We start from the raw sequence: 25,617 nt of genomic DNA, 5'->3' as shown, positions 1-25,617 counted from the left end.
AGAGACAGAGTGTAGGTTTATTAAAGTCATACCCCTTCTCTGAGTGACTCAGGATGTTGGTTTGGGACACAACCTCTTCTTTTTCTGAGTTAGTCTATGGTTTAATACAATCTGATATTTGTTTCTGCCTAAATGTGGAATTCAGTTTGGAACACAGCCCTCTGTTTATGTTTGGATGTTTATTGAGAACAATTAGTCCTTTGTTTGAATGATTCTGGGGGTTTTTCTCTCTCTCTCTGAGTGAGTCTGGGGTTTTTTTCTTTCGTTCTTTCTTCTTCTTCTTCTTCTTAATAGTATTACTAATAATAATATGTTGGCTGTTTTTTAGTTTGGGACACAGCCAGTCGATTCTGTGAGTGTGTCTGGGTGTTGGTTTGGGACACTACCCCATGTTTCTCTGAGTGTGTGTGGATTTATTTATTTATTTATTTATTTATTTTCGACATGATTCTGGTTTGGAACACAGCCACCTGTTTGTTTGGAAAAGTCTGGTTTAATAAATCATTAAAAAAAATGCACACATAATATATTCCGGTCATTGGTTTTGGGTAAACACCCTTGTTTCTATGAATTAGAAACCCCCTTGCTCCTCTGAGTGGGTTTGCATATCGGTTTTGGACATAGCCCCCGTTTCTCTAAGTGAGAGGAGCAAGGCACTGTGGGCGGATCTCGCGTTCTTTCCATCTCCATCTCCATCTCTAGCTCCAGCTTCACTAGGCTCTCAGTTGATCTTGTGCGGACCGGGGGCCCCTTTCTCTCTCTGTTTATCAACATCTGTCCTTCTTCCATCATGCTGTTCCTGGCGTTATTCTTGAGTCTGAGCTTAGTGCCTGCTCTGAGTTTAACTGACGATGCTTTTGGCGCTGAGTTTGAGGACCTCACGCTTGCAGAAGATGCTCTTAACACAGTGAGTTTCAGAGGGCTTTGGTGTGACTTGGAAGAGTACAGGTTTGAACGAGACCATACATTTAACCGTCTTTCTCTAACTGCAGGTTCCTCGCAGAGTCGCGCGCCAGGTAAAGACCCTTCTGTTCAAGGTGAGCAGTGGAGCGCGCGCTGTTTGTGCACACTTATATATTTCACCTATGTCAAATTATGTATTTATATCCACCAGAGACAAGATTAAAAAGTTTCTAAATCCATTGTTCATTTTGTAAGCTTACAGGTGCAATTTAGTAAAGGGTCTAACACAGTGTGTGGAGCAACAGGTGAACTAGTGATTGTAGAATTACAAAGTGCCCCAGTATGTGCAGTGAAGCTGAGAGAATACAGAAACAAGAAAGTCCTTTTAATATTATGGCTGATCAGTATATATACAAAACAAAACAAAAACATAACTATTAATATCCTACAGCAAGTGTCTACAAACCTGTGGCTACATAGGGTAGTTAGTTATCATGTCAATCTGTGTGTGAGCAGCCATTATTGCTGTTCTGTGTTAGGTGGATTTCAATTGTTTTGGGGATGAAACATTATGCAAGCATCCATCAGGCAACAGTTCCATGGTTGGGCTCCAATGCCTTGGAGTCTGAGGAGCTCATATACACAACGTATTTTGCAATGTGTGTGAAAGTGGAGACATTCTGGCAGAATGATGGTTCTGGCTCATAACAGAAAGACTTTTAATAGTTGTTTCCTTGCTGTGAGCTTTAACCTCACACACTGAGCAAAACATTGCTCCACTGAATATTATTTGGGATCCAGTAATATGCACTGTGTAAACATGCGCACTGCAAAGTTTTGTATAGGTATGACATTGTTACATCTGCCATTGTTACATTCTTTGTCTTAATAGCTGTTGTTTCCCCTTTGGTTAACCCATTGGCCCACCTTTAATTGTTATGCAGTACAAATGTCATCCCTTCTCCCTACATCTTCTCATCCCCCACCTCCTTCACAGTAACTTTGCCAAGACCTTATGAGAAGTAAAAGACGGCTGTGCATGATTCTACTCATGCACTCCTGCTATATTTCTAACAAAAGTAAACATGTCCTGTTTAAAAGCTTTTCTATGTTCCATGTGTAGTTGCCCACCCAACTCATTCTATTCTGTGAACAAATAAAGAAGTTCACCCAGATTAAAGTGCCACTTAATGTCAAAGATGTAACTGGGCCTGGGCTGTCCAAACCTATGCATGTGAGTGAAATGACTTGTTTATAGTTTTTTTTTTTTAAAATACAGCATATTAACAAATTTAATTTTTTTTTCAGGAAACAAAACCCCACATTCAGGAGCTCTTAGTGCAGACCACTATAATCTCCCGCTATGCCTTCACCGCTGTGTCCTGCACAATGTTTAACAGACATAGCTCTGCCGCTCGGGGAGTCTTCCAGTTTTACATACCACCATCTGCCTATGTCTCCAACTTCACCATGTACGTGAGCATTAAACTCTCCAATGCCAAAAATATAAGACACTCCACATAATGTATATTTTCATTTAATTCAGAAGATATTGCACAGAACCAAACAGCCAAGGCAAAGACCGTTTATAGGAAGGTTTATTGTTAAGAGAGTAAATAGCTAGCACCAAAGAACTTGACTGCTTCAACACAGGGTAATGTGCTTCCAAACCAAGCATCCATCCACCAGATAGAGTGTCCTAATTAGTGCTTTTACTTAGCAAATTATTCATTCATCAATTAATTGTCTGTAGTCCCAAGGCAGGAAGACACTCGGAAGGGGGCGAAGAGAGACACACACTCACACTTTTGAGTAGCCAATCCAACTTTTGATCCATGGGAGGAAACAGGAGTATTCGGAGGAAACCCACAAAGGGAGAACACACTAAACTAATCACGGACAGTCACCCAGACGGGGCTCGAACCCACAACCTCAGGAACCTGGAACTGTGTGACTGCGACACTACCTGCTGCACCACCCTAACCTCAATTAATCATAGCAATTTTTAAATTGATTGACAGTCCTAGTTATTATCTTGTGGATTGTCATTGGTTATTACCAAAAAAAAAAAGAGACAACTCTCAGCAAATCACTGGCTACCAATTGCCTCTAAGCATTACTTCCTCCAGTGAGTAAAAGAAAAACTTGATAAACTTGGAATAGAACGGTACCTAAAATGAAAATAAAAACTAGTGTCAGTGATTGAATGAGCTATTTTTAATGCTGTTTTTTTATTTTATGAGAAAGGTTAGAATAGGGCCTGTGACAGTTTAGATTATTATTAAGATTTCAAACACACACACACACACACACACACACATACTTGGCATTTGGTAAAGGAAAGACATGGCTCTATTTGGTTGATGCACAATTCTTTTATTCATCGAATTGAATTTGATCGCTGCTTTATGTTGATGTTTGAAACAGGATCGTGGGTGGAAGGGTATTCCCGAGCCAGATAAAAGCAAAAGAGAAGAAAGTGAAGAAGGACAGAAAGGAGAGCAATGGAAAACCAAAGAGCAAGGAGCCACCAGAGGTCAGGTAAGGAGATGAGGTGTGTGTACATACAATAGAGAGAAATATGTGCTTTATATATGCACAAAATTAGATTTTTTTGTCATGTTACAGAAGAGTAGGTTTTAAGTTTCAGCTTGGGCAGAGATGTCATGCTAAGGATTGTGTGCAAGAATTAATAGCACAGACTGTGTTCATCTACATTTATACTACATTTATACAAATATATACACACAAAATATATTAAGTTATTAATCTTAGAGAATACAAATAGTGTAGCAAAATAGCAGATAAATGACCTGTTTAAATGTGTTCACTATTTATACTTAAGTACACAATTGATACACAACTGTGCTATCAATTACGATGACAGGGCTGTACACAAAACAATCTGAAAATAAGTACAGACTGATTATGATTCCTCTCTATTTCTATTCTCTCCTCCTCAGTAAAGAAGAGATGGAGTTGTTTCGGATGGCGGTCACCATTCCGGGCCGGAATCGTGCGGTTTTCCTGCTGACATATGAGGAACTACTGGAGAGACGGTTGGGATATTACGAACATGTGACCAGCGTCCGACCCATGCAGCTGGTTAGCAAACTCAGCATTGGAGTGATTATAGTGGAGCATTCACGCATCAAACATTTGGAGGTGCTCCCTTTACGGAACAGTAAAACATTTGCCCCCAGCAGCAGCAGCAAAACTAACGGTATGGAGGTTTATTTAACTATTTAAAAACTATTCAGTCATTACAATATATTATATTACATTATATTACAGTATGGTAATAACTGCTTACATTTAATGAAGTAAATGAGCACTTGGCTGTATACTTTAATGAGTAAAGTACGTTTACTTATACACAGGTGAAAACAAGCTGGACGTTCTTTTAAGTTCCATTTTACTTCTCAGAATATTTCTTTTTGAAATTGATACCTCTCCTCAAGTTGTTTCTCTGTGGCTACACTAACTTTTTCTTAAATCCTTTTAATACAGAACTAATCACCCATCGTCAGTACCTGTCCTCGATATAATTTATGTGGCCAACTGCTATCAAATTCTCAAAGAAATGTTTTAACATCTTGACTAAACCTTTCACAGAAGAGTAAACTTCATATCACAGCTCTTCATTTCAGAAGATATTTTGAATGAACGTGTGTCCACTAAATTTTTAAGGGAATACTTATGCAGAACATATTTTTTGTTCGTGGTCACCTGCTGAAGCATGATCTAATCTTTAATTCAGTTTTTACTAATAATAATAATTAATAATAATTAATAGGCTTTCCCATTTACATCATAGGAGGACCCAGGACTGGAATTTCACAACCGTCCCAGCATTTGCTGCCCATAATAAATACATGTACATTTAATTACTGCTATAATCCTCCACCACTCGTCCTTTTGTAGCCTACACCAAGAGACAGAACAGAGTTCTGCAGCTGTGTGGAGCTTCCTCTGCTGTTTCGCATTACTGTGTGTGTTGTAATGTGTCCAAAAAACAAGTTTCCTAACTTGTGTCAGAGTTATGCAATACATAATTCCAGCACAGCTCCACAGCCATCAATAGCCTGATATTATTTTGACAAAATTTATGCTATTGGAACCTTAAACCAGAAACATCTCCCCAGGGACCATCCACACCCTTAAATGTTTCAGCACATTCTCTCTTTCTCTCCTCGTTTCTGCAATGATTTCATTTGTCATTTCTTAATTTATTTTTTTCTTACTTTCACTCTCTCTCTCTGTCTCTGTTTCTTTCATTCTTTCATTTACCTTTCCTTTTTGTTTCTCTAAAATTAGTAAATAATTTTCCTTAGTGAATATTTACAGTTGTATTGACCTTAAATGGCATAGTCAAGCTGAATTATTAACCCAATACACGCACACACACATACACACACACACACCCTAATTCACACCCTAATGTCTGTTCACAGGTAAAGTGTCTGCTCCTGTTTCCACGGTGATTCAACAGAATGAAACTTTCTGCAAGATCACCTTCACTCCCAGCATTGTTCAGCAGGTCAAGATAGCCACCAATGGCATGCTGGGAGAATTTGTGGTCCGCTATGATGTGGAGAGAGAACTAGGCATTGGGGATATTCAAGTACATATTTATTTACATATCATACTGTGCAAATGACTGAGGTTTTTGTTAAAGTGGTGTCCAGAAAATTAAAAATGTTAAACGCGCAGATGTGGACGGTTGATACGTCACTAAAAGCCTTTTTCCCTCAGGTTCTGGATGGACATTTTGTGCATTATTTTGCCCCCAAAGACCTGCCTATTGTACCCAAGAATGTTGTATTTGTGATTGACACCAGTGCCTCGATGGTGGGACGAAAAATCAGACAGGTACAACACTTCAAGACAATTATCAACTCACACACTCAACATCTGCTCTTGAGAAGAAGCAACAAGGGCACGAGGCTTATGAACCCACTCTCTGCCATGGCTTGTCCCATTTTAATGCAGTGATTCATGAGCAATTAATGTTAGTCAAACTGTGCGGCTAAATGTCTATTTGGGTTTTATCCGTTCTTATTACAAGTTCTTGAATGAGCAATAATTCATATTTACCACCAACTATAGTAAACAATTATTCCATAATGTCAATTCACATTAAATTAAAACTCTGCCTGGTAGTGCTTAAATAAAGTGATTTATTCTCCACATGAAGGCGGAACCTATTGTGAATTCTAACTGGTGGAGTATTTAGCTTTCGTCCTTCTTTTCACTGTATGTTTTTAATGTTACTGCCTTTGTTCCCTACAGATAACTCTTCTATTTCTCTGTAATGCTAATTCAAGTGCTTCTAATTGTTTATTTATCAACATGAAAAATTGTATGATATTAGCACTCAACCAATAACCCCTTTTTAATTTTAATTGATTTTTTTACTCTGTCAGACTAAAGATGCCCTGTTTACCATTCTGAAGGAATTACGTCCGAATGATCTCTTTAACTTTGTGACCTTCTCCAACCGTATTCGAGTGTGGCAGAAGGACAAGCTGGTACGTGTCACACCTGACAGTGTGAGAGATGCCAAGAAATTCATCCACTCCATCTCACCCACTGGAGGTACCACATTTCTATCTCTCTCTCTTTTTTTTCTTATTCATAGTTTGTATTTTTTATATGTTGTATTTTTTAAGTGTTAAATGAAGTATAAATTTTTTTTTTGTGATTTTAACTCCAAACGTAAACTATCAAGCTATTATTTCAGATTTAATGTCATTGCCTGCAAGCACTGTTTATTTCCCTGTATCTTTCATTTCAGGCACAAACATTAACAATGCTATTCAGACTGGTTCCACATTGCTGCGTAATTACCTGTCCACTATAAAAGACACCAGTCACAACAGTGTGTCCCTCATCATCTTTCTGACGGATGGACGGCCCACCGTGGGTGAAGTGAAGACCCCCAGCATTCTTGGCAACACCAAGGCAGCTGTGCAGGAAAAATTCTGCATCTTCACCATCGGCATGGGCAATGATGTTGACTACAAACTACTGGACAGAATGGCTCTGGAAAACTGTGGCACCATGAGAAGGATTCCTGAGGAGGCTGATGCTGAAACCATGTTGAAAGGGTGAGGACACGGTGTCAAAATCTTCTTCGTTCAGATAAATCAGACCTTCTCCAAACCTGTTCAAAGGGCTATAGGTCATATATTATCCTGCAGAAGTTATTTAACGTATTTGTATTCTGTATATTCTTCATGTGTGGTCCATATGTGCAAATTTATAAACAAACTGAGAATGGTAGAGTGAAGCTAGCACTATTAAAACAGAAGTGAATTTTCAATGCCAACAACTTTTTAAGTAGAAGCATAAACAACTAGCTAAAGAGAACTTGTCAGAGGACCCTCCGCCCTGTGATGGTGGAATGATCTATGGCATGAGAACAAAGCTCAAAAAATTTGTGTGAGGGACGGAAAGGGAGGGAGAGACAGAGTTGGGTTAATTGTTTCTCAGTCTTTTTAGCTTGGTGTTTGAAGAGTGTGTCCTGCTGTTTACTCATGAGCACAAACCGAGCTGGTGTGTATCTCAAGGTTGAAGGTCAAGCACAAAGAGTCACAGGATTGGTCCAAATCCTGCTTATAAAGTTTTGTAACAAAGGGTCAGCACGTTCAGGCACTTAAATGACTCTGTATGATTTCACATGTGGACACACTCCCATCCAGCATTTCTTCTAAAATCAAAGGTATTAATCTGTCATTTTCCCCCTTTGCTGGAATAACAGTTTCTACCTTTTGAGAAGGCTGTACCCCAGGAGTTTACTCTATTTCTAGGAGGATCTAACTGCATTCAGTCCCAGAATATTACTGGGGTCAGTTTCTGATGCTGATCACAAAATGCTGCTCCAACTGGGTAGAGCTCCACTACTACACAGTTCAGTGCTGAGGGGTTTTATAAGCCTTTGGTTAACACTTGTTGGAATGGTAATATTTAGTTGATTCCTGGCTGCTCTGGAGCATCACATTTGATTGTTTTTTTGCATGGAACTCATACAGACCATGGAATCAAACATTGATTAATACCCTGGATTGCAGAGGAAATGGATGAGCAAGTGTCCACAAACAGATATCTTGGCGGATCAAACACAGAGGGGGATGTATACATTTGTTAAGCTTGTCCTTTCCTCTTTAGTTTAGTATTATCTTTCTTATTTTTAATTTTTTAATTTATTCTACAAATGTTCTCCCTCGGTCCCTGTCTGAGCAGCTTCTATGCTGAGATTGGCACACCTCTCCTCTCTGACATTCGTGTGGATTACTCTGAGGATGCCGTCCAGTATGTGACACAACACCTTTTTCCCAACTACTTTAATGGCTCTGAGATCGTGGTGGCTGGACGACTGACCAACAACAGCTCAGAGTCTCTGCACGTCGAGGTGACAGCCAGCAATAGTGAACGCAGTGTGAAGATGGAGACAGATGTGCTGCTAAGCAACCGCGAGCAGGATACAAGGAAGCGGCTGGAGGAGGCGGCGGTAGGGCCGGATGCTGATGGGTATGTGGAGCGTGTCTGGGGCTTCCTGAGCGTGAAGGATGGAATTAAAGGCCGATTGACGAGCCACACGAGTGGAGAGAGAGACAAATACACAGAACAAGCCACTAATCTCTCCCTGCAGTATAACTTCCTCACTCCTCTAACTCAGATGGTGGTGGAAAAGCCACAGGTTTTACCCGATGGGACTTTAGTAAAGGAGGCGGAGCCTACAGCAGCCCCAGCAGTATCAGCCAATCTGCTGCCTGAAGAGAAGGCCATGGAGGAGGAAGAAGAGGAGGAGAAAGAGGCGCCGACTCAAGACTTACCACAGAGCCTTCACAGGAAAAAAGAGCAGCCAGGGCAGAGTCAGGCTGTTACCGTGGCAACAGGTGAGAAGTCTTTATGTTTTTCTGTTTTAATATATATTTGAAGGTTAACAGAACAATGTAAAGTTGACTTTTTGTTTTCTGCAGAACTTATATTTCTTTACATTGGAAGAATCATGCATATTATACAGAGTGTCTCAGAAGTTAGGAAAATTAGGAAAAGTAGTTAAACACAGCGGGGTGGCACAGTGGCGCAGAAGGTAGTGTCGCAGTCACACAGCTCCTGGAGACTGTCCGTGAGGAGTTGGTGTGTTCTCCACGTGTCCGTGTGGGTTTCCTCCAGGTGCTCCGGTTTCCTCCCACAGTCCAAAAACACACGTTGGTAGGTGGATTGGTGACTCAAAAGTGTGAGTGAATGTCTCTGTGTGTGTGTGTGTGTGTGTGTGTGTGTGTGTGTGTGTGTGTCTGTGCTGCCCTGTGCTGCCCTGTGAAGGACTGGTGCCCCCTCCAGGGTGTATTCCTGCCTTGCGCCCAATGATTCCAGGTAGGCTCTGGACCCACAGCAACCCTGAACTGGATAAGCCTTTACAGATAATGAATTAATTAATGAATGAGTTAAACACACATATAAAAGATGGTGGTCCCGTTTTAGACCTGTTTGTCCATGGTTTCCTTCTTCCACCACTGCTTTGAGGTGGTTGGTTTTACTGAAACGTGTGAGATGCTTTTGTCATAATAGAAACAACACAGCCACTGTTCCTTTAGATGATAATGAGCCACAGTAAACTTTCCTCACGAGAACCTGGACATAAAGAGGATGTGAGTTTTTTGCCATTTCGTTCTCAATTTATTCATTCATTATCTGTAACCGCTTATCCAGTTCAGGGTCGCAGCACCTACCTGGAATCGTAGGGCGCAGGGCGGGAATACACCCTGGAGGGGGCGCCAGTCCTTCACAGGGCAACACACACTCACACATTCACTCACAATTTTTTTGAGTTGCCAATCCACCTACCAACATGTGTTTTTGGACTGTGGGAGGAAACCGGAGCACCCGGAGGAAACCCACACGGACACGGGGAGAACACACCAACTCCTCACAGACAGTCACCTGGAGCGGGAATCGAACCCACAACCTCCAGGTCCCTGGAGCTGTGTGACTGCGACACTACCTGCTGCACCACCGTGCCGCCCCGTACTCTGTTTAGCCATCACTATTTTCCATTCTTGTTTTCATAATATTTAATCAGTACACTTTTTTATTATTATTATTATTTATTTATTTATTTATTTTTGCTCAGCTTAACCTAATGTTTATGTTCTTCCGTAAATGCCAGTCCAGTATTGTGATCAGAAAGAATCAGTTGAAGAGATGGGATATTTATAAAGTGTCTACACTTTTCTTAAGATTCAGCATAAATGAGAACAAGTTGTATAATCCCATATTTTCTGACCCATGCAGCCCACAAAAATAAACTGACTGGATTGCCTTATTTCACAGTTTGTGGGGGGATAACATTTTTTACAGTATCTCCTGTTTAATTTGCACAGAACAGTACTTTAATGAACCAATCTTGATTTGTTCCAGGGTGACCTAGCACAGTCTTTTGCATACAGCTCATCAGAACAGAAGGCACAGTTAAAAAAGGCAACCCATTTATATCTAAGGGAAAAATATAAAGACCTTGGTTTGTTTTTGGCGCTTGGACTAAGAATAAACTTGAAGAATGGCATATTTAATTTTAAAGGTTGTTGTGGTGACCCTTGTGCTTTGTCCACAGACGGAGTGAAAAAGACGGCCAGGGAGTCTGTCACCCTCTCTAAAACATCCGGTAATTCCCTCTTCTCTTCTGTAGAGCCTCTAAAACATCTGCTGTTAGTCCCATACCTGGCATTTGTTTTTAACTAACGACAGAAAGAAGAAAGCACTGTAACAGAAGTGTTCTCTGTTTAAAAAGCTTGTAATTTAGCTGTCATGACTAAAGGGCTTACTGAGAAATGACTGCAGGCTCTAATTGACACACTGCTGTAGGGGGTGAGAAAATCTACAATGGGGTAATGTGTGTTTGTGTACACATATTAATCATATTGTGGGGACCATGTTCTATTTACACACTGACATACATTCTAGGAAGTTGTCTTGCTTGTGGGGACAAAAAATCATGTCCCCATAAATAAATCATTACATTTTAATGTGAAGACATGCGCTAGGGTTAGTATAGGGCAGTGGTTCTCAGTCCTGTTCCTGTGGGGCCCCTGCACTTCATGTCTGTAATTTTCTTCTCGCTCCATCACAACCACTTCAGCGTTTAAAGGGGTTGTTAATTAGCTCAGTAGATGCATCAGCTGTGTTGGGACCAGAGGAATCTCGAAAAATGTGCAAGCCAGTGGTCCAGAGCCAGTACTGAGGACCTCTGGAGTATACTTAGTGGTTATGCTTTAGATGAAGGTAAAGTTAGAGTTAAGATTAAGCTAGATGTAATTATGGTTCAGGGTAAATCTCCATGGAATTAATGTATGTGAATGTATTGGCCCCTGTGGCCATAGAAACCTGACTGTATGTGTTAGTGGCGGGGTGGTGTTGTTAGGGAAAACACTTCAGAAAATCAGAGAAAGTGCCAAAAAGTTTTGAACTACGTATCTAAAAACATTTTCATATGTGTGTTTTTTATTGTATTTTTTTTTATGTATTTTATTAGTTATTTTAGATAGTAGTGATTTGTAATATCCAAGGTCATTTTACACAAGGAAAAAAATAAGACAGAGGTAAGAAACCTGTACCTGTGGATGAGTGCAGAAGTATTGAGAGAAGAGGTAGGTTTTTAGCTGAGATTTAATAGAAGAAAACGAAGAGCAGGGGTAAAGACTTTGCGGTAAAGAATTCCTCAGCTTGGCTGCCATAACGCTAAATAAATTACCACCAGCAGTAACTAATCAGAATTTTCAGTACTGATAGAAAACTGCTTCTAGAGGATCTTGCAGGACAATGGGGTTGCAAAAGTTCAGAAATGTAGGCTGGCGTCAGACCTGGCAGAGGTTTGTAATGTGAACAGGAGAACTTTAAACTGAATACGGAGTGAGACGGTAGCCAGTGGAGCTGATGAATAACAATGATCATATGAGCTGGTGTTTTAAAATAAGAGAAAACTCTAGCAGCAGAGTTCTGAACACACTGAAGGGAGTGTATGGTTTTATAAGGAAGGCCAATGAAGAGAGAATTGCAGTTTAAGAAATTCTTAAGAAATCTACAGGAATGTTTTCACAGCTGTGTGTGTGTGAGAGAGAATATGTTATGTGTTAATTGTAGTAAATTGTGAAGGAGCACAAAACTATAGAGAGGGTCTCTTTGTAGAAAAGAGTTAGGTTTAAGTGGCAGTTTGAAATGACATGTAGAGGAATGAGGGTTGTTCTGAACAAAGCCAGAGCATTCTCTCTCTCTCTCTCTCTCTCTCTCTCTCTCTCTCTGTGTGTGTGTATGTGTGTGCGTGTATGAACATGCAGCACTCTATACCTCCATCAGTCATAATTTGACATCTATGAAAGATGACATAGCTGTTGTCATATACTGTAGACTAAGGAGATTAAGCTTTAAGAGGGACAAATGTATTTGGTAGCATTTATAAGTGTAGTTGCATGCATCATCCTGTACAAGCTTTCTTGTGCAAATGAAACTACTTTCTACTGTTACTAATTAAAGTATGTGTGAGTCAATAAGAAAGCATTATCTAAAGATTATCTGCAGAGATGTGTAGAGCAACTTAAAACAAAACATGTACATGGGAAATGAAGTGTGTATGACTCTGTATTTTAGCTTGTGAAACAACATAGCACTCCTGTATGGTCAGTGGAGCTAGGGTTATTGAATTATTGTTCAGTCCTAGTCATAATGTTATGGCTGTGTATGTCACTAGTTACAAACAACCCCTAATTATTTGTTATTTTTATAAAAAAAATCCTCAGTTAATTAATTGTGTACACTTGTACAAGGTGCTGCAGGCATCTTTGGTGATTTTGTGATTTTACCAAGAAAATAATGGAAGAAAATGAATGTTTTCATTTACACAATGTGTACTGTATAGTCAAATGTGAAATTGTTACACTAAAGCAATGTATATTATCTTGATTTACAGGTGCTGGCCATAAAATTAGAAATCATAAAAAAGTTTAGTTTATTGGGTGGCACGGTGGTGCAGCAGGTAGTGTCGCAGTCACACAGCTCCAGGGACCTGGAGGTTGTGGGTTCGATTCCCGCTCCGGGTGACTGTCTGTGAGGAGTTGGTGTGTCCTCCCCGTGTCCGCGTGGGTTTCCTCCGGGTGCTCCGGTTTCCTCCCATCCATCCATCCATCCATTATCTGTAACCGCTTATCCAATTTAGGGTCACGGGGGGTCCAGAGTCTACCTGGAATCATCGGGCGCAAGGCGGGAATACACCCTGGAGGGGACGCCAGTCCTTAACAGGGCCGGTTTCCTCCCACAGTCCAAAAACACACGTTGGTAGGTGGATTGGCGACTCAAAAGTGTCCGTCAGTGTGGATGTGTGTGTCACCCTGTGAAGGACTGGCACCCCCTCCAGGGTGTATTCCCGCCTTGCGCCCAATGATAGGGTTACAGATAAAGAATGAGTTGATTTATTTCAGTAATTCCATTTGAAAAGTGAAACTTGTATATTATATTCATTCATTACACACAGGCTGATATATTTCAAGTGTTTATTTCATTTAATTTGATGATTATAACGAGCAACTAATGAAAACCCCAAATTCAGTATCTCAGAAAATTAGAATATTGTGAAAAGGTTCAATAGTGAAGACACCTGGTGCCATACTCTAATCAGCTTATTAACTCAAAACTCAAAAACACCTGCAAAGGCCTTTAAATGGTCTCTCAGTCTAGTTCTGTAGGATACACAATCATGGGGAAGACTGCTGACTTGACTGTTGTCCAAAAGACGACCATTGACACCTTACACAAGCAGGGCAAGGCACAAAAGTTCATTGCTAAAGAGGCTGGCTGTTCACAGAGTTCTGTGTCCAAGCACATTAATAGAGAGGTGAAGCAAAGGAAAAGATGTGGTAGGAAAAAGTGTACAAGCGATAGGGATAACCTGCTGAGTGGTCCAATGTTATATTCTCTGATGAAAGTAAATTTTGCATTTCCTTTGGAAATCAAGGTCCCAGAGTCTGGAGGAAAATTAGAGGCACAGTAACCACGTTGCTTGAGGTCCAGTGTAAAGTTTCCACAGTTAGTTTGGGGTGTCATGTCATCTGTTGGTGTTGGTCCACTGTGTTTTCTGAAGTCAAAGGTCAATGCAGCCATCCACCAGGTTTTAGAGCACTTTATGCTTCATGCTGTTTAAGGACCATGGTCTCCCTGTTCTTAATTGGCCAGCAAACTCGCCTGACCTTAACCCCATAGAAAATCTATGGGGTGTTGTGAAGAGGAAGATGCAATACGCCAGACCCAACAATGCAGAAGAGCTGAAGGCCACTATCAGAGCAACCTGGGCTCTCATAACATCTGAGCAGTGCCACAGACTGATCGACTCCATGCCACACCACACTGCTGCAGTAATTCAGGCAAAAGGAGCCCCAACTAAGTATTGAGTCCTGTACATGCTCATACTCTTCATGTTCATACTTTTCAGTTGGCCAGCATTTCAAAAAAATCTTTTTTTTGTATTGGTCTATATTAATATTCAAATTTTCTGAGATACTGAATTTGGGGTTTTAGTTTTCAGTTATAATAATCAAATTAAATGAAATGAACACTTGAAATATATCTGTCTGTGTGTAATGAATGAATATAATATACAAGTTTCACTTTTTGAATCGAATTACTGAAATAAATAAATTTTTTCATGATATTCTAATTTTATGACCAGCACATGTATTTGTGTGTGTGTGTGTGTGTGTGTGTGTGTGTGTGTGTGTGTGTGTGTGTGTGTCTGTGTCTGTGTCTGTAGCGGATGGAGACCCTCACTTTGTGGTGGATGTCCCCCTGAGTAAAATTACTGTGTGTTTCAACATCAATGGACAGCCTGGAGATGTCCTTCGACTGGTGACTGACCACAAACAATCTGGTAAATAATGACATTTACTATTTACAATAATAAACTCACATAAATCACCTAATTATTGAACTTATTTAAATCATTTACTTTGGGTTAATTAATTAATTAATTAATTACTATAAAGCATAAAATGCTGTAGCTATAATACTTACTATTATTATTATAATACTTACTATAGATTTAATGTTGCATAATTTATTAAAAAAACTGTAAATTCAGTTCATATTCATTGTTAAACTTCTCTGCAACTGTACAGCTCTTTGTGGATACGAAACATATTAATGTGCCAGTCTTCAGATCAGTTCTTGTACTGTGTGTTATGTATTGGAATTTGTGCACCATATATGTGCACATTATACTACAATTACAGAAAGTTGTCTGCCTGATGGTCTGCATACTCTGTTAGCCCCCTTTCACACTGTTATGCAATGGTCAGTTTTTAAAGTTCTCAGTGTCAATACTGGACTGAGAATAGTCCATATCCTAAAATATCCTGCCAAATATTTCTGTGGCTTGGTTGCTCTGAGCACAGAAGAGGAACTAGAGACATTCTAACACAAACTGTGCAGCAGAAAATGAGCAACTGTTTCTGATTTTGTATCCATTTGGTGCACAAATAAATGGTAAAGTGGTAATTCAACATGTAAACATTCCACCTTTTCTTTGTTATTTTTTGGAAACTGTTGCAGAGTATTAAAAATGACCATTGTCATTTCATTCTACAAAATATAACATAAAATGTGTTAGATTAAAGGTTATGGTTTAGTTAAAGTTGGGGATTTTGATATTAGCAGTCATGAAACCAGCATATTAATACTTCATGTTTAGGGTTTACTTTGGACAGCAATGATATACCTATGTACGTGTGTGTGTGTGTGTGTGTGTGTGTGTGTGTTTGTGTGTGTGTGTGGACATGCATGTGTATTTTTATTAAGGTGTAACTGTGAATGGTAAACTGGTTGGAGCTCCAGCTCCTATGGGCAGTCATAAGCAGCAGCGTACATACTTTAGCTCTCTCTCTGTGGTGGTGGACAAGCCACGGCGCTCCTACATTGAGGTTACCCCTCGGAAGCTCATCCTTGATGGACGAGACCGCATCATCCTGCCTTGCAGCTCCACTGTTGCCGTTGAAACTGAGAACCTGGGTGTATCCATTGTCGCCAATGCCAACATTACAGTAACAATTCAGAAAACCATCCGCTTCATCATCTTGCTGCACAACTACAAAAACCCTGCTCCTTACCAGAGAGACCACCTAGGCTTCTACATCGCAGATAGCCAGGGACTTAGCAAGAACACACATGGATTGTTAGGTATACACACACACACTTACACAAATACACATTTTAGTTTAGTTTTTTGTTTTGTTTTTTATTTTTTTAGTTTAGTTTTTTTTACCCTTTTCTGTTGCAGTATCCCAAAGTTATTGAATAAATTGCTGCCATGCCAAAGAGTACATTTTCACCGCTTCACAGTGGTTTTGCTCTGACAGTGATGATAACTGAGTAATAGTACATTATTACATGCATTCTTTCAGGTCAGTTCCTGTTTGAAGAAGTTGGTCTAACAAAACTTTCTGGAAACATCACTGCACCTAAAGGCAATGACACACATGAAGTAAACACTGATAAACCAGTCTCTGGCGACATGGCGCTGAAGGTGAAGGAGCGCTTGGTTGCTGTGGTGAAGAAAAACAGACGAATTTACTCAGGCACTCAAACGGTAGAATGTTGGTTCGCCAAAAACAATGCAGCCAAACTCATTGAGGGACAATACCAGGACTATGTAGTTTCCCATCTTTTCGACACTGGAGACTGGCCACATGGGACCAATACACTCTAATACTCATGCACTCACACACACACACACACTCACACAGACACACACGTCACGTCACACGGGTATCTACACAAATTCTGAGGAGAATATGTAGCAACAGTTTTCTACAGCATTGCTGCCATATCAAAATTTATGAATACATTTTTTTTCAATGTTATATTCAGTTTAATAATATATTTATATTCAATTTTGTGTGATTTTTTTTTACCATATGAAATACCAGCTGCACTGACATGGGCTGAGAATTTCATAGTAAATGGACACACAGAAATCCTCCAAAATGATTTGGAATATAATCTTATAAAGAGCCTTATATTCCTACTCCACAAATGTTTCTAGTTCACAGATATGAAGTTCTGCCATGACAGCAATGATGTACAACATGTGTGTTTTTATATATGCAAAATTCTAATGTAATGCTACTGCATAACTGTTTGTATATTTCTACATTTTGTACTTTTCTTAAATCTAATGGAATGTTTTAAAAAAATTATAATAGTTTTATACTGATACGGTAAATGAAACTTTACATAAAGAACCACTAAGTATTTTTAAAAAGAAGAATCATTTCAAAGACTTTGTGCATTCCTGTGATCAATTATTACTGTTAGACAGAAGGAAACTATATATTACAGATTCATACTGTATTCAAATCTCGCTGAAATTATTACTGAAGTAATGCATACCCTTCTAGCAGGAGCCTGGCATTGAGCATAGTGATCTAAGGCTCATGTTAATCTGCTCCCGAATATCAGTACATAATTTCATGATCTTCTCTTGAGCTGTGCATGGACTATTGTCTGTTTCTACAATGTGTTCATGGGAATACAGGCAAAACGTAGAAACCAGTATACAACACAAATATGAATTAAATAATAATTTTTTAAAAATCAATTTATTAATGCTTAAAAATAAATTTAAAATAAATGTAAGTGTCTTTCAGTGCCCTCAAAAATTGTCATAGAGTGTCATAGAGCCCCAAGATGTTTGTAACAGATGTTTAGAGTGGTATCAAATGTCTCTAATTAAAAGGAACATCAGACACCAACTTTTCTGGCTCTATCTCATTTATAAATTTAAACCTTTGGTTTTGAATTCAAAATGTTGTAAACAAGAGTCACTTGCTATTAATTATCTTCATTTGCTTTTAAAATGATCATAAAACTGTCTAAAAATGTGTGGAAATGCCAAACAAATATAAAATATAATTATCTCTGTGTGTTTTCTAGAAGAACACATACAAAACAACTCACTTGTACACTGATCAGCTGTAACATTAAAATGGCTTCCTTATTTCTACATTCTTTGTCTATTTTATCCATTCCACTTAAAGTATAAGTGCACTCTGTTGTATTACTATAATAGATGGTAGTATATCTGTTGCTCTGCATACTTTGTTAGCCTACTTTCAGGATCATCACAAAGCAATTATTTGGGCAGCGGATCATTGGCAGCACTACATTAACACTAATGTGGTAGTGGTGTGGTAGTGTTTGTTGCACTGGAATGAGTGGATGAGACACAGCAGTGCTAAAGAAGTTTGGGTACAGCAAGGTAATTACTTCGTAAGTACAGTGTATGTACCTATTTAGGAAGCCATAAGAAGGAAGACATAAGTACTGGGTAAGTAAAGGGTATGTTACTATGTGGTTATTACTGGGTCTTACAAACAGTTTATGCAAGTGACTATTACTGTCATTTTTTATAATTAAGGAATATAGCTACTATTTTGAATTTACTGCATTTCTGAATGCAATTATAGATCCTTTAAAATTATTTACAGTGCACCAGAGGAGGACATAGTCAGCTACTTTCATTACAAGCACTAGCAGAGTTTCATGGTACTTTGTACTCATTAGTTTCAGGACACGTGATTTACCACAATAATCATCATCATATGCTTCAGAGATATTTCACACTGATTAGCCTATATGTATTGCAGCATTATATGTACATAGCTGACTAATGATGAAATGATTAAATTAATTGTAAGTGCCCAGCAATAACCACATATTTCTAGTATCATGCCCTTTACCTACTAAGTACTTATTTTATCTTATGGCTTACTTAAAAAGTACTTAGGTACTTACACTTTAATTACCGGGCTGTAATTTAAAGTGTCACCAGAGTATGTAAACCCTGTGCCCACTTACTGTCCAATCTATTAGATATATGCATTGCAAGTCCACCTTATAGATGTAACACCAGAGACAGTAGCTCATGTGGTGCTGCAGAGTTTATTTTGTTCATTCCCTAGTCCTTTATCAGTGGTCATAGGATACTGCGGCAAATTAGATTTTTGGTTTTCAGTCCAGCAGTGACACAGTTTTTTTTATTTAATTCAGAGTCTATACTTGTACCAGTGAGTGGATTATGTTTATAGTGTTACTGTGAGGCTGATTTCCTCAGACATACAGGTGCTGGTCATAAAATTCTCATAACACCTGAGCAGTGCCACAGACTGATCGACTCCATGCCTCGCCGCATTGCTGCAGTAATTCAGGCAAAAGGAGCCCCAACTAAGAATTGAGTGCTGTACAGGCTCATACTTTTCAGTTGGCCAGCATTTCTAAAAATCATTTTTTGTATTGGTCTATATTAATATTCTAATTTGGGGTTTTCATTAGTTGTCAGTTATAATCATCAAATTAAAAGAAATAAACACTTGAAATATATCAGTCTGTGTGTAATGAATGAGTTTAATATAAAAGTTTCACTTTTTGAATGGAATTACTGAAATAAATTAACTTTTTTATGATGTTATAATTTTATGACCAGCACCTATATATATGTTCACTGATGTCTGTGGATAGTAAATATAATTTTTATAATTGTGTGGTAGACATAAAGGGGTATGACCCTGGTTCCTTTCAATATCACTGTAAAAAAATTTGAGTTGGTAATTTTCCCTCAGTAAACCATTTCACATTGAACCAAGATTAACGTCTTAGTTCACATCTCTTTCATTGTATTGTGGAAAATGTTAACATACTGGTGGAATTAACCTTTAATTACACAGCAAAGTTGGCACTATTTTGAATCTCCATAACATCAGCTACTGGAAACATGTTCCAAATGTCAATGTATGAGCTGGATAAATAGATGATTTGTGAGTCGTTGGCAAAGGACCATGAGAAGAGGAGGAAAAAAGAAAGGATTAAGCAAAAAGTAGATGCGATGGGAGAAAATGAGAGGGAGAGTGTGTGTGTGTGTGTGTGTGTGTGTGTGTGTGAGAGAGAGAGAGAGAGAGAGAGAGACTATGAAATGGAGTTCTCTGTCCCTCTAGGTCACTGTGATGACTCATACAGACACAAGTGCGCGTGTATACACTCTGTGGGAAGAACCAATGCTGAAATGAAAAGTGGCTCTGTTTAATTCACACATATACCAGACACAATCCTACTATTGAAGGGGAGCATAACGCAGTGATATACAATGATTTAATTCAGAAACAATTTAATCCACTTCAATCAACTATTCATGAAGGCATACAATAGAAAAAAAAAACACATTTCAAAAGGCAACATCAAATTATATTCCATAGCTTTGCATAATTGATTATATAACAAAAGCTGAAAGGTAAAATGTATCTAATAGAAAAAATACTGGAAGAAAATAAAAGACAAAAGAGGGGAATCTGTGGAAATTATGAATTTTTGCCAGGTTGCCTCCCATGCATTTGATATCCCTTAATATATTAATACCAATGTGTGTTTGTGTGTGTGTGTGTGTGCGTGTGCATGTGTGCTATGCATGTATGTGTGTTTGGTATGTGATATGTGTGTGTGCGTGACAGAGAGAGAGAGAGAGAGAGAGAGAGAGAGAGAGAGAGCATAAGGGAATTAGAAATCTCTTGCTGACTAATTTTTTCCTGGACCCAAACCACACTGACCATTTGGTGTTCAACGATGCCTTTCACACACACACACACACACACACACACACACACACACACACACAAATGAATTGAGGTCAGTTCACAGTCATAGTGACAGGTGCAGCGGAGCAAATTTAGAGTGTGTTATTCACATAATATTGTACAATATTAGGAATAATCTTAACAACACCAGCATCATCATGATCTTTATCATCATTACAATTATAATAAAACCTGTATTGCAGCGTAGGATTAGTAAATGAACATGAGATTCCACTAGAAGAATACTTTTGGCCAACAGATCGACAGCAAATGCAGACTATGCAGCACAGGAGAGGAGACCATAGGTAAAATCAGTGCTGGTTGCACAGTGCTGGCAGATGAAGAGTACACAAAACAACACAACAAGGAAGTCAGCAATTGTTTATGTGCAAGCCTTGCCTCTGACACATGTGCTAGTTGCAGCTGATAGGGAAACTGTGATCTAGTGATTGAGATTAGGAGAATGTGGAGCACTAAACACAAGTTATACCTGTGGCAATCAGAGCTCTTGGTACTCTCAAAGAAGGACTCAGTATGGACCTTCAGGAGCTACTAGATTATAGTGATTTTTATAATTTCTCCTCAAAGACTTGGATTAATCCTTATGACACAGATTGAACTTATTTACCTTCAAGACAGCTTATCGTCTCTTTGTGTGTGATATCTTTTGACTACATTTTGTTGCTTGGAAGCAGTAAGTAATAATAGTCAGCACTGGCTCAATGTCATGCTTTCCTTTTCTGCAATGACTGTCAAAAAACTCAAATATCTGTATATACACATATACACTGTATATACAAAACAGGTGTAGAATTATTATCAAAAAAACTTTCTTTTTAAACATGCAGCAGATACATGCTATGACAATTTCATTTTACAGCACAAAATAATCTCCATTTCTCCCTCTGTGCTTCTCTCTGTCCCTCTGGATTACAGGGAAATTCCTCATCAGTACACTGAAGAGGAGAAAGAGAGAGAGAGAGAGAGAGAGAGAGAGAGAGAGAGAGAGAGAGAGAGAGAGAGAGAGAGTATTTGTGTGTATATTTGTGTGATGGGGTGGTTGACTTGTAAAATTTCCCCCAGTGTGTTTCAGTACAAAACACAGCATGTACTGCAGGAAAATATGAGCACACTCTATAATTGTGAAGAGAAAAGCAGAAACGTGCACACACACACACACACACACACACATACAGCTGAGCACAGTCACCCATGTGTTTCCACAAATTGTTCTCACACTGATCAAAAGAAATGCATCAAATTTTCCTTCATCTTGTGTCCTCTACGACCTGTTTTATAAAAGGATTCTATCTCTATTTCTTCTTGTATTTTTCTCTTTTTTCATATATGTTTGAGTGTAATACATCTGAACAGGCTAAGCTGGTTATGATTTAAGCTGCTCAACCAGTTTTCAGCAGGTTTTTTTTTCATATTTTCATTTTTCTGTATAATTTCAACATATTAACTCTTTCAAAATGGTATTACAACTGAATGATGGACCAACATTAATGTTCTAAAATGACTTTAGTAAAATATTAAATCTTTTGCTATGGGCTGCATGGTGGCTAAGGGTAGTATTGCTGCCACACAGCTCTAGGGTCTCAGGGTCCTGGGTACAATACTATCATTGGGTCACTGTCTGTGGGGTTTGGGTGAGATCTCCCGGTGTTGAGTGGGTTTCCTCTAGGTGTTCTGTGTGATTTCCACCGTCAGCCCCAAAACACACTTGTAGCTAAAGTTGCCCACATGTGTGAGTGCACGTGTGACTGGGTGAGTGTGTGAAGCCCTGTGATGGACTGGTGCCCTGTGCACAGTGTGTGCCCTGCATCTAATGATCTCAAGCAGGCTCCAGATCCACAGTGACTCGGATCAGGTTTACAGTGATTACAGAAGATGAATGAATGAATGTAAATCTATCACTTTGGAGATACTTTTTTTATTTCTGAACTTTTACATTACGTAAATGGCCTCTATTCTGACTTGCTTATGGGTGTAAGGCCTCATTTAAAACACAGTCAAGTCTTATCCAAGTGTTAAACTTTAACCATAGCAATTTACTATGGATTGTCCCAAGCCCAGTTTTCTAAGATTACTAAATCTGTACCCCAGGTATGTACACAGATAGAACCCTAGTGGTGCTCAAGCACTTGCCCTTTTGCCCTGGATGAGAAAAGTGCCCTTTCTGCTGGAGCCCATTTTTAAAAAAAAATAAAAATTACCCTCTCTGTAATCAATTCCCCCAGAAGGGTTTATATATATGACAAGCATTTATTTGAGTTCTTGTGAGAACTTGCGGCTCACGCAAGCACTCGCCTTGCCCCTCTCTCCACCTCCTCCAGTGTTTGTGCAATCCCTGACATGGTTTGGTGCAAAATTAACCACAACACTTAACATTAAGCTGAAAACATTATGTGGCTACTGGCCAGACATGTCCTTTAAATATATGAAACTGAAACACCTGGTTTTAGACCACAATAATTTATTAGTATGGTGTAGGGCCTCCTTTTGCGGCCAATACAGCGTCAATTTGTCGGGATTTTTTTTTTTCGGGATTTTAAGCCATTCTTCTTGCAGGATAGTGGCCAGGTCTCTATGTGATGCTTGTGGAGGAAAACGTTTCCTGACTCGCTCCTACAAAACACCTCAAAGTGGCTCAATATGGGAGATGTTCAACTTCACTTTCATGTTCATCAAACCAATCTTTCACCACTCTTGCTGTGTGTATTGGTGCATTGTCGTCCTGATACACAGCACCGCCTTCATTTAATGAATAATTTTGGTGATGGGTGCCCTTTTTTTTGGCTTGAGCACCTGCCCCCAAAAATGTCTGTCCATGTGCCTTCTGTACCCACACCAAATAAAGATTTTCAGTGGTTGCCTCGGAAATATAATGTCTGTACAACTGTCCATAATTAATTCTCACATTTGTCAGTAGAATCTATTGCAGATGTTTTACTGTGATTTTTAATGGCTGTCAAATGTTTGGTTTCAAAATAAATCCTTTAAGCACAAAATAGATCAAAAATGAAAGCAGTATTTGAACACAAAATGTATCCCCACCCACATTTCTATTGTTAGGAGTTCAGGAATGGGTAGCATTGGGGTAGGGTAGGATCTCTATAAGGAAAAACTTTAAAACGAAAGCTCATTAATAAAAAATGTAATTAATCAGAGCCTCACCCTGAAGAGTTGACAGACAGGTGAGTCAATCCAGTGGAAATTAAAATGCAGCACAGAATGCAACTTCAATTACTTTTTGAAGCAGAAAAGGCCCTTTTTAATTTTTTTATGAGAACATGAAATTTGCAGAAAATGTATCCATTTTATCATGGTCAGTGTTGCCATTGGTCCAGAGCCTAAATGAATTCACTCTCCACAAAGCAGGAAGGTGCACTGAACATTTAAAGAATGTTAATAATTAAGTGTCAAGAACAGGTGCTGAAACATCCGTTCGGAACATAGCTGTGTGGACAGAGGGAGAACAGTGATGTGCTATTTGATCTTTGTGGTATTTTGAAGAGACCTTTCATTAATACCCCAAAGCTGTGTTAATTTGCAGAAAAAGGGTGTAATATTTCCCCTTCAATATTCTTTTGTGACCAAATGAAATTTAAATTCACGTATCAAATTAGATGTACATTCTACATATTATATTTGGGCTGGCCCAGTGGAGAAGCAGCGTCTCTGTGTGGGTTCAAATTCCACCTCCTTCTGCCTATGAGGAGTTTGGTGTGTTCACCCTGTATGTGTATGGGTTTCTTCTTGGTGCTTCAGTCAAAGTTATTCTGGTAGCCCAAAACCACACGTGGGCAGATAGGCCAGCTATTAAAGGAATTTGTCCACAGGTGTGCGTGAATGACTGTGAATGCGTGAATGTATGATGCCCTGTGACGTACAGATGCCCCATCCTGCGTGTTCCTGCACAGTGATTCCAGGCCGCAGACCCACCACGACCCTGAGCAAGAGAAAATAAATGAATGAATGAATATTATATTTTTATTTTCATTTTGGGACTTGATGGAAGGCCATCTGTCCTTCTTCTTTTATGCAGAAACAATGCCCTCTTGTGTTAAACTAGTAAAATTACAACAAAGTACACTGCATTGGTATGTTGCCACTGATGTAAGAACTGGCAGATAAAAGGTTTTTCTGACTTTAATCGTTTTACACACCGCTACAAACCTAAACAACATATTCTTCATGAAACAGTGCACGTTTCTGAACTTTACTTGTGACAATGTATTCAGTTAACTTTTTTTTTCTCTTAATTTTCATTAGTCTTGTTTACTCCTTTTCAGTATTATCCATGTCCATGTGTATGATGAAATAATATTCTTTGTTTAAGGTACATTCATATCCAAAAATATTAGCGCCCCTTGTAAAAATGAGCAAAATGGGTTGTAAAACACTGCATTTGTCAATGCAGCAAATGTGTGTGTGTGTGTGTGTGTGTGTGTGTGTGTGTGTAGAGGAAAGTCTGCTGAAAGTAATGAGGAAGTGAGTGTACTGAAAACTGCAGTGTGTTTGGGTGGAGGCAGGAAATGATCTCCAAAATAATAAAGTACCACATTCTCCATTTCATACAAAACACAAAATGTACTCGAATGTAAACGAATTCTGTAGTCAACATTTGCAAATTTTCAACATCCTCTGGTCAAAATACACATTTTGGTTGATTTAATAAATGTAAATTTGTGAGCACATGGGAAAGTAAACATTTTATATATTTTTCATTTTAAACACACTATTATTAAACTCATTGTGCAAAATTTATAACGGTAAACTTTGTAAGTTGCACATTAAATAATGCAAAATCATGCCATGTTTATGCCTTTTTCTATTTGCACATTTCTCTCTTTCTCTCTCTCTCTCATACACACACACACACACACACAAACACATAATAAGTGTATAAATATATGAAGAATAAATATCATGGCTGAACATTTCCATATAGAATCTGCACTGTACCAAGTTGTCAAATGGACAAATTTAAACTGCCAAGGTTTCATATGTCACACATAAATAATCTCATTAATTTGCATGC

The 25,617-nt window shown here is 38.8% G+C and overlaps 1 protein-coding gene across 1 annotated transcript; it reads left to right on the top strand.

Annotated features, from left to right (window-relative positions):
- Window positions 1–730: 730 nt before the first annotated feature.
- itih5 (inter-alpha-trypsin inhibitor heavy chain 5) lies at window positions 731–17,835 on the top strand. The gene is made up of 14 exons (XM_066667223.1): window positions 731–907; window positions 993–1,037; window positions 2,212–2,375; window positions 3,331–3,444; window positions 3,867–4,126; window positions 5,358–5,527; window positions 5,659–5,775; window positions 6,330–6,501; window positions 6,701–7,013; window positions 8,149–8,804; window positions 10,523–10,573; window positions 14,705–14,821; window positions 15,748–16,125; window positions 16,350–17,835. Exons 1-14 carry the CDS (start codon window positions 791–793, stop codon window positions 16,652–16,654), a joined length of 2,979 nt encoding a protein of 992 aa, XP_066523320.1. The 5' UTR covers window positions 731–790; the 3' UTR covers window positions 16,655–17,835.
- The last annotated feature ends 7,782 nt before the right edge of the window (window positions 17,836–25,617 follow it).

Source organism: Hoplias malabaricus, chromosome 4, assembly GCF_029633855.1.
Source record: "Hoplias malabaricus isolate fHopMal1 chromosome 4, fHopMal1.hap1, whole genome shotgun sequence".
NCBI lineage: Eukaryota > Metazoa > Chordata > Actinopteri > Characiformes > Erythrinidae > Hoplias > Hoplias malabaricus.
The sequence above is the reverse complement of the archived record's forward strand: the minus strand, read 5'-3'. Positions and strand labels throughout refer to the sequence as shown.

What these genes read in the sequence shown, in the direction of transcription:
- itih5 (XM_066667223.1), top strand. Translation starts at nt 791, where the DNA reads ATGCTGTTCCTGGCGTTATTCTTGAGTCTGAGCTTAGTGCCTGCTCTG. An exon ending in AAGGAGCCACCAGAGGTCAG is followed by an intron (nt 3,445 to 3,866) that starts GTAAGGAGATGA and finishes TCTCCTCCTCAG; the next exon opens with TAAAGAAGAGATGGAGTTGT. An exon ending in CTCCATCTCACCCACTGGAG is followed by an intron (nt 6,502 to 6,700) that starts GTACCACATTTC and finishes CTTTCATTTCAG; the next exon opens with GCACAAACATTAACAATGCT.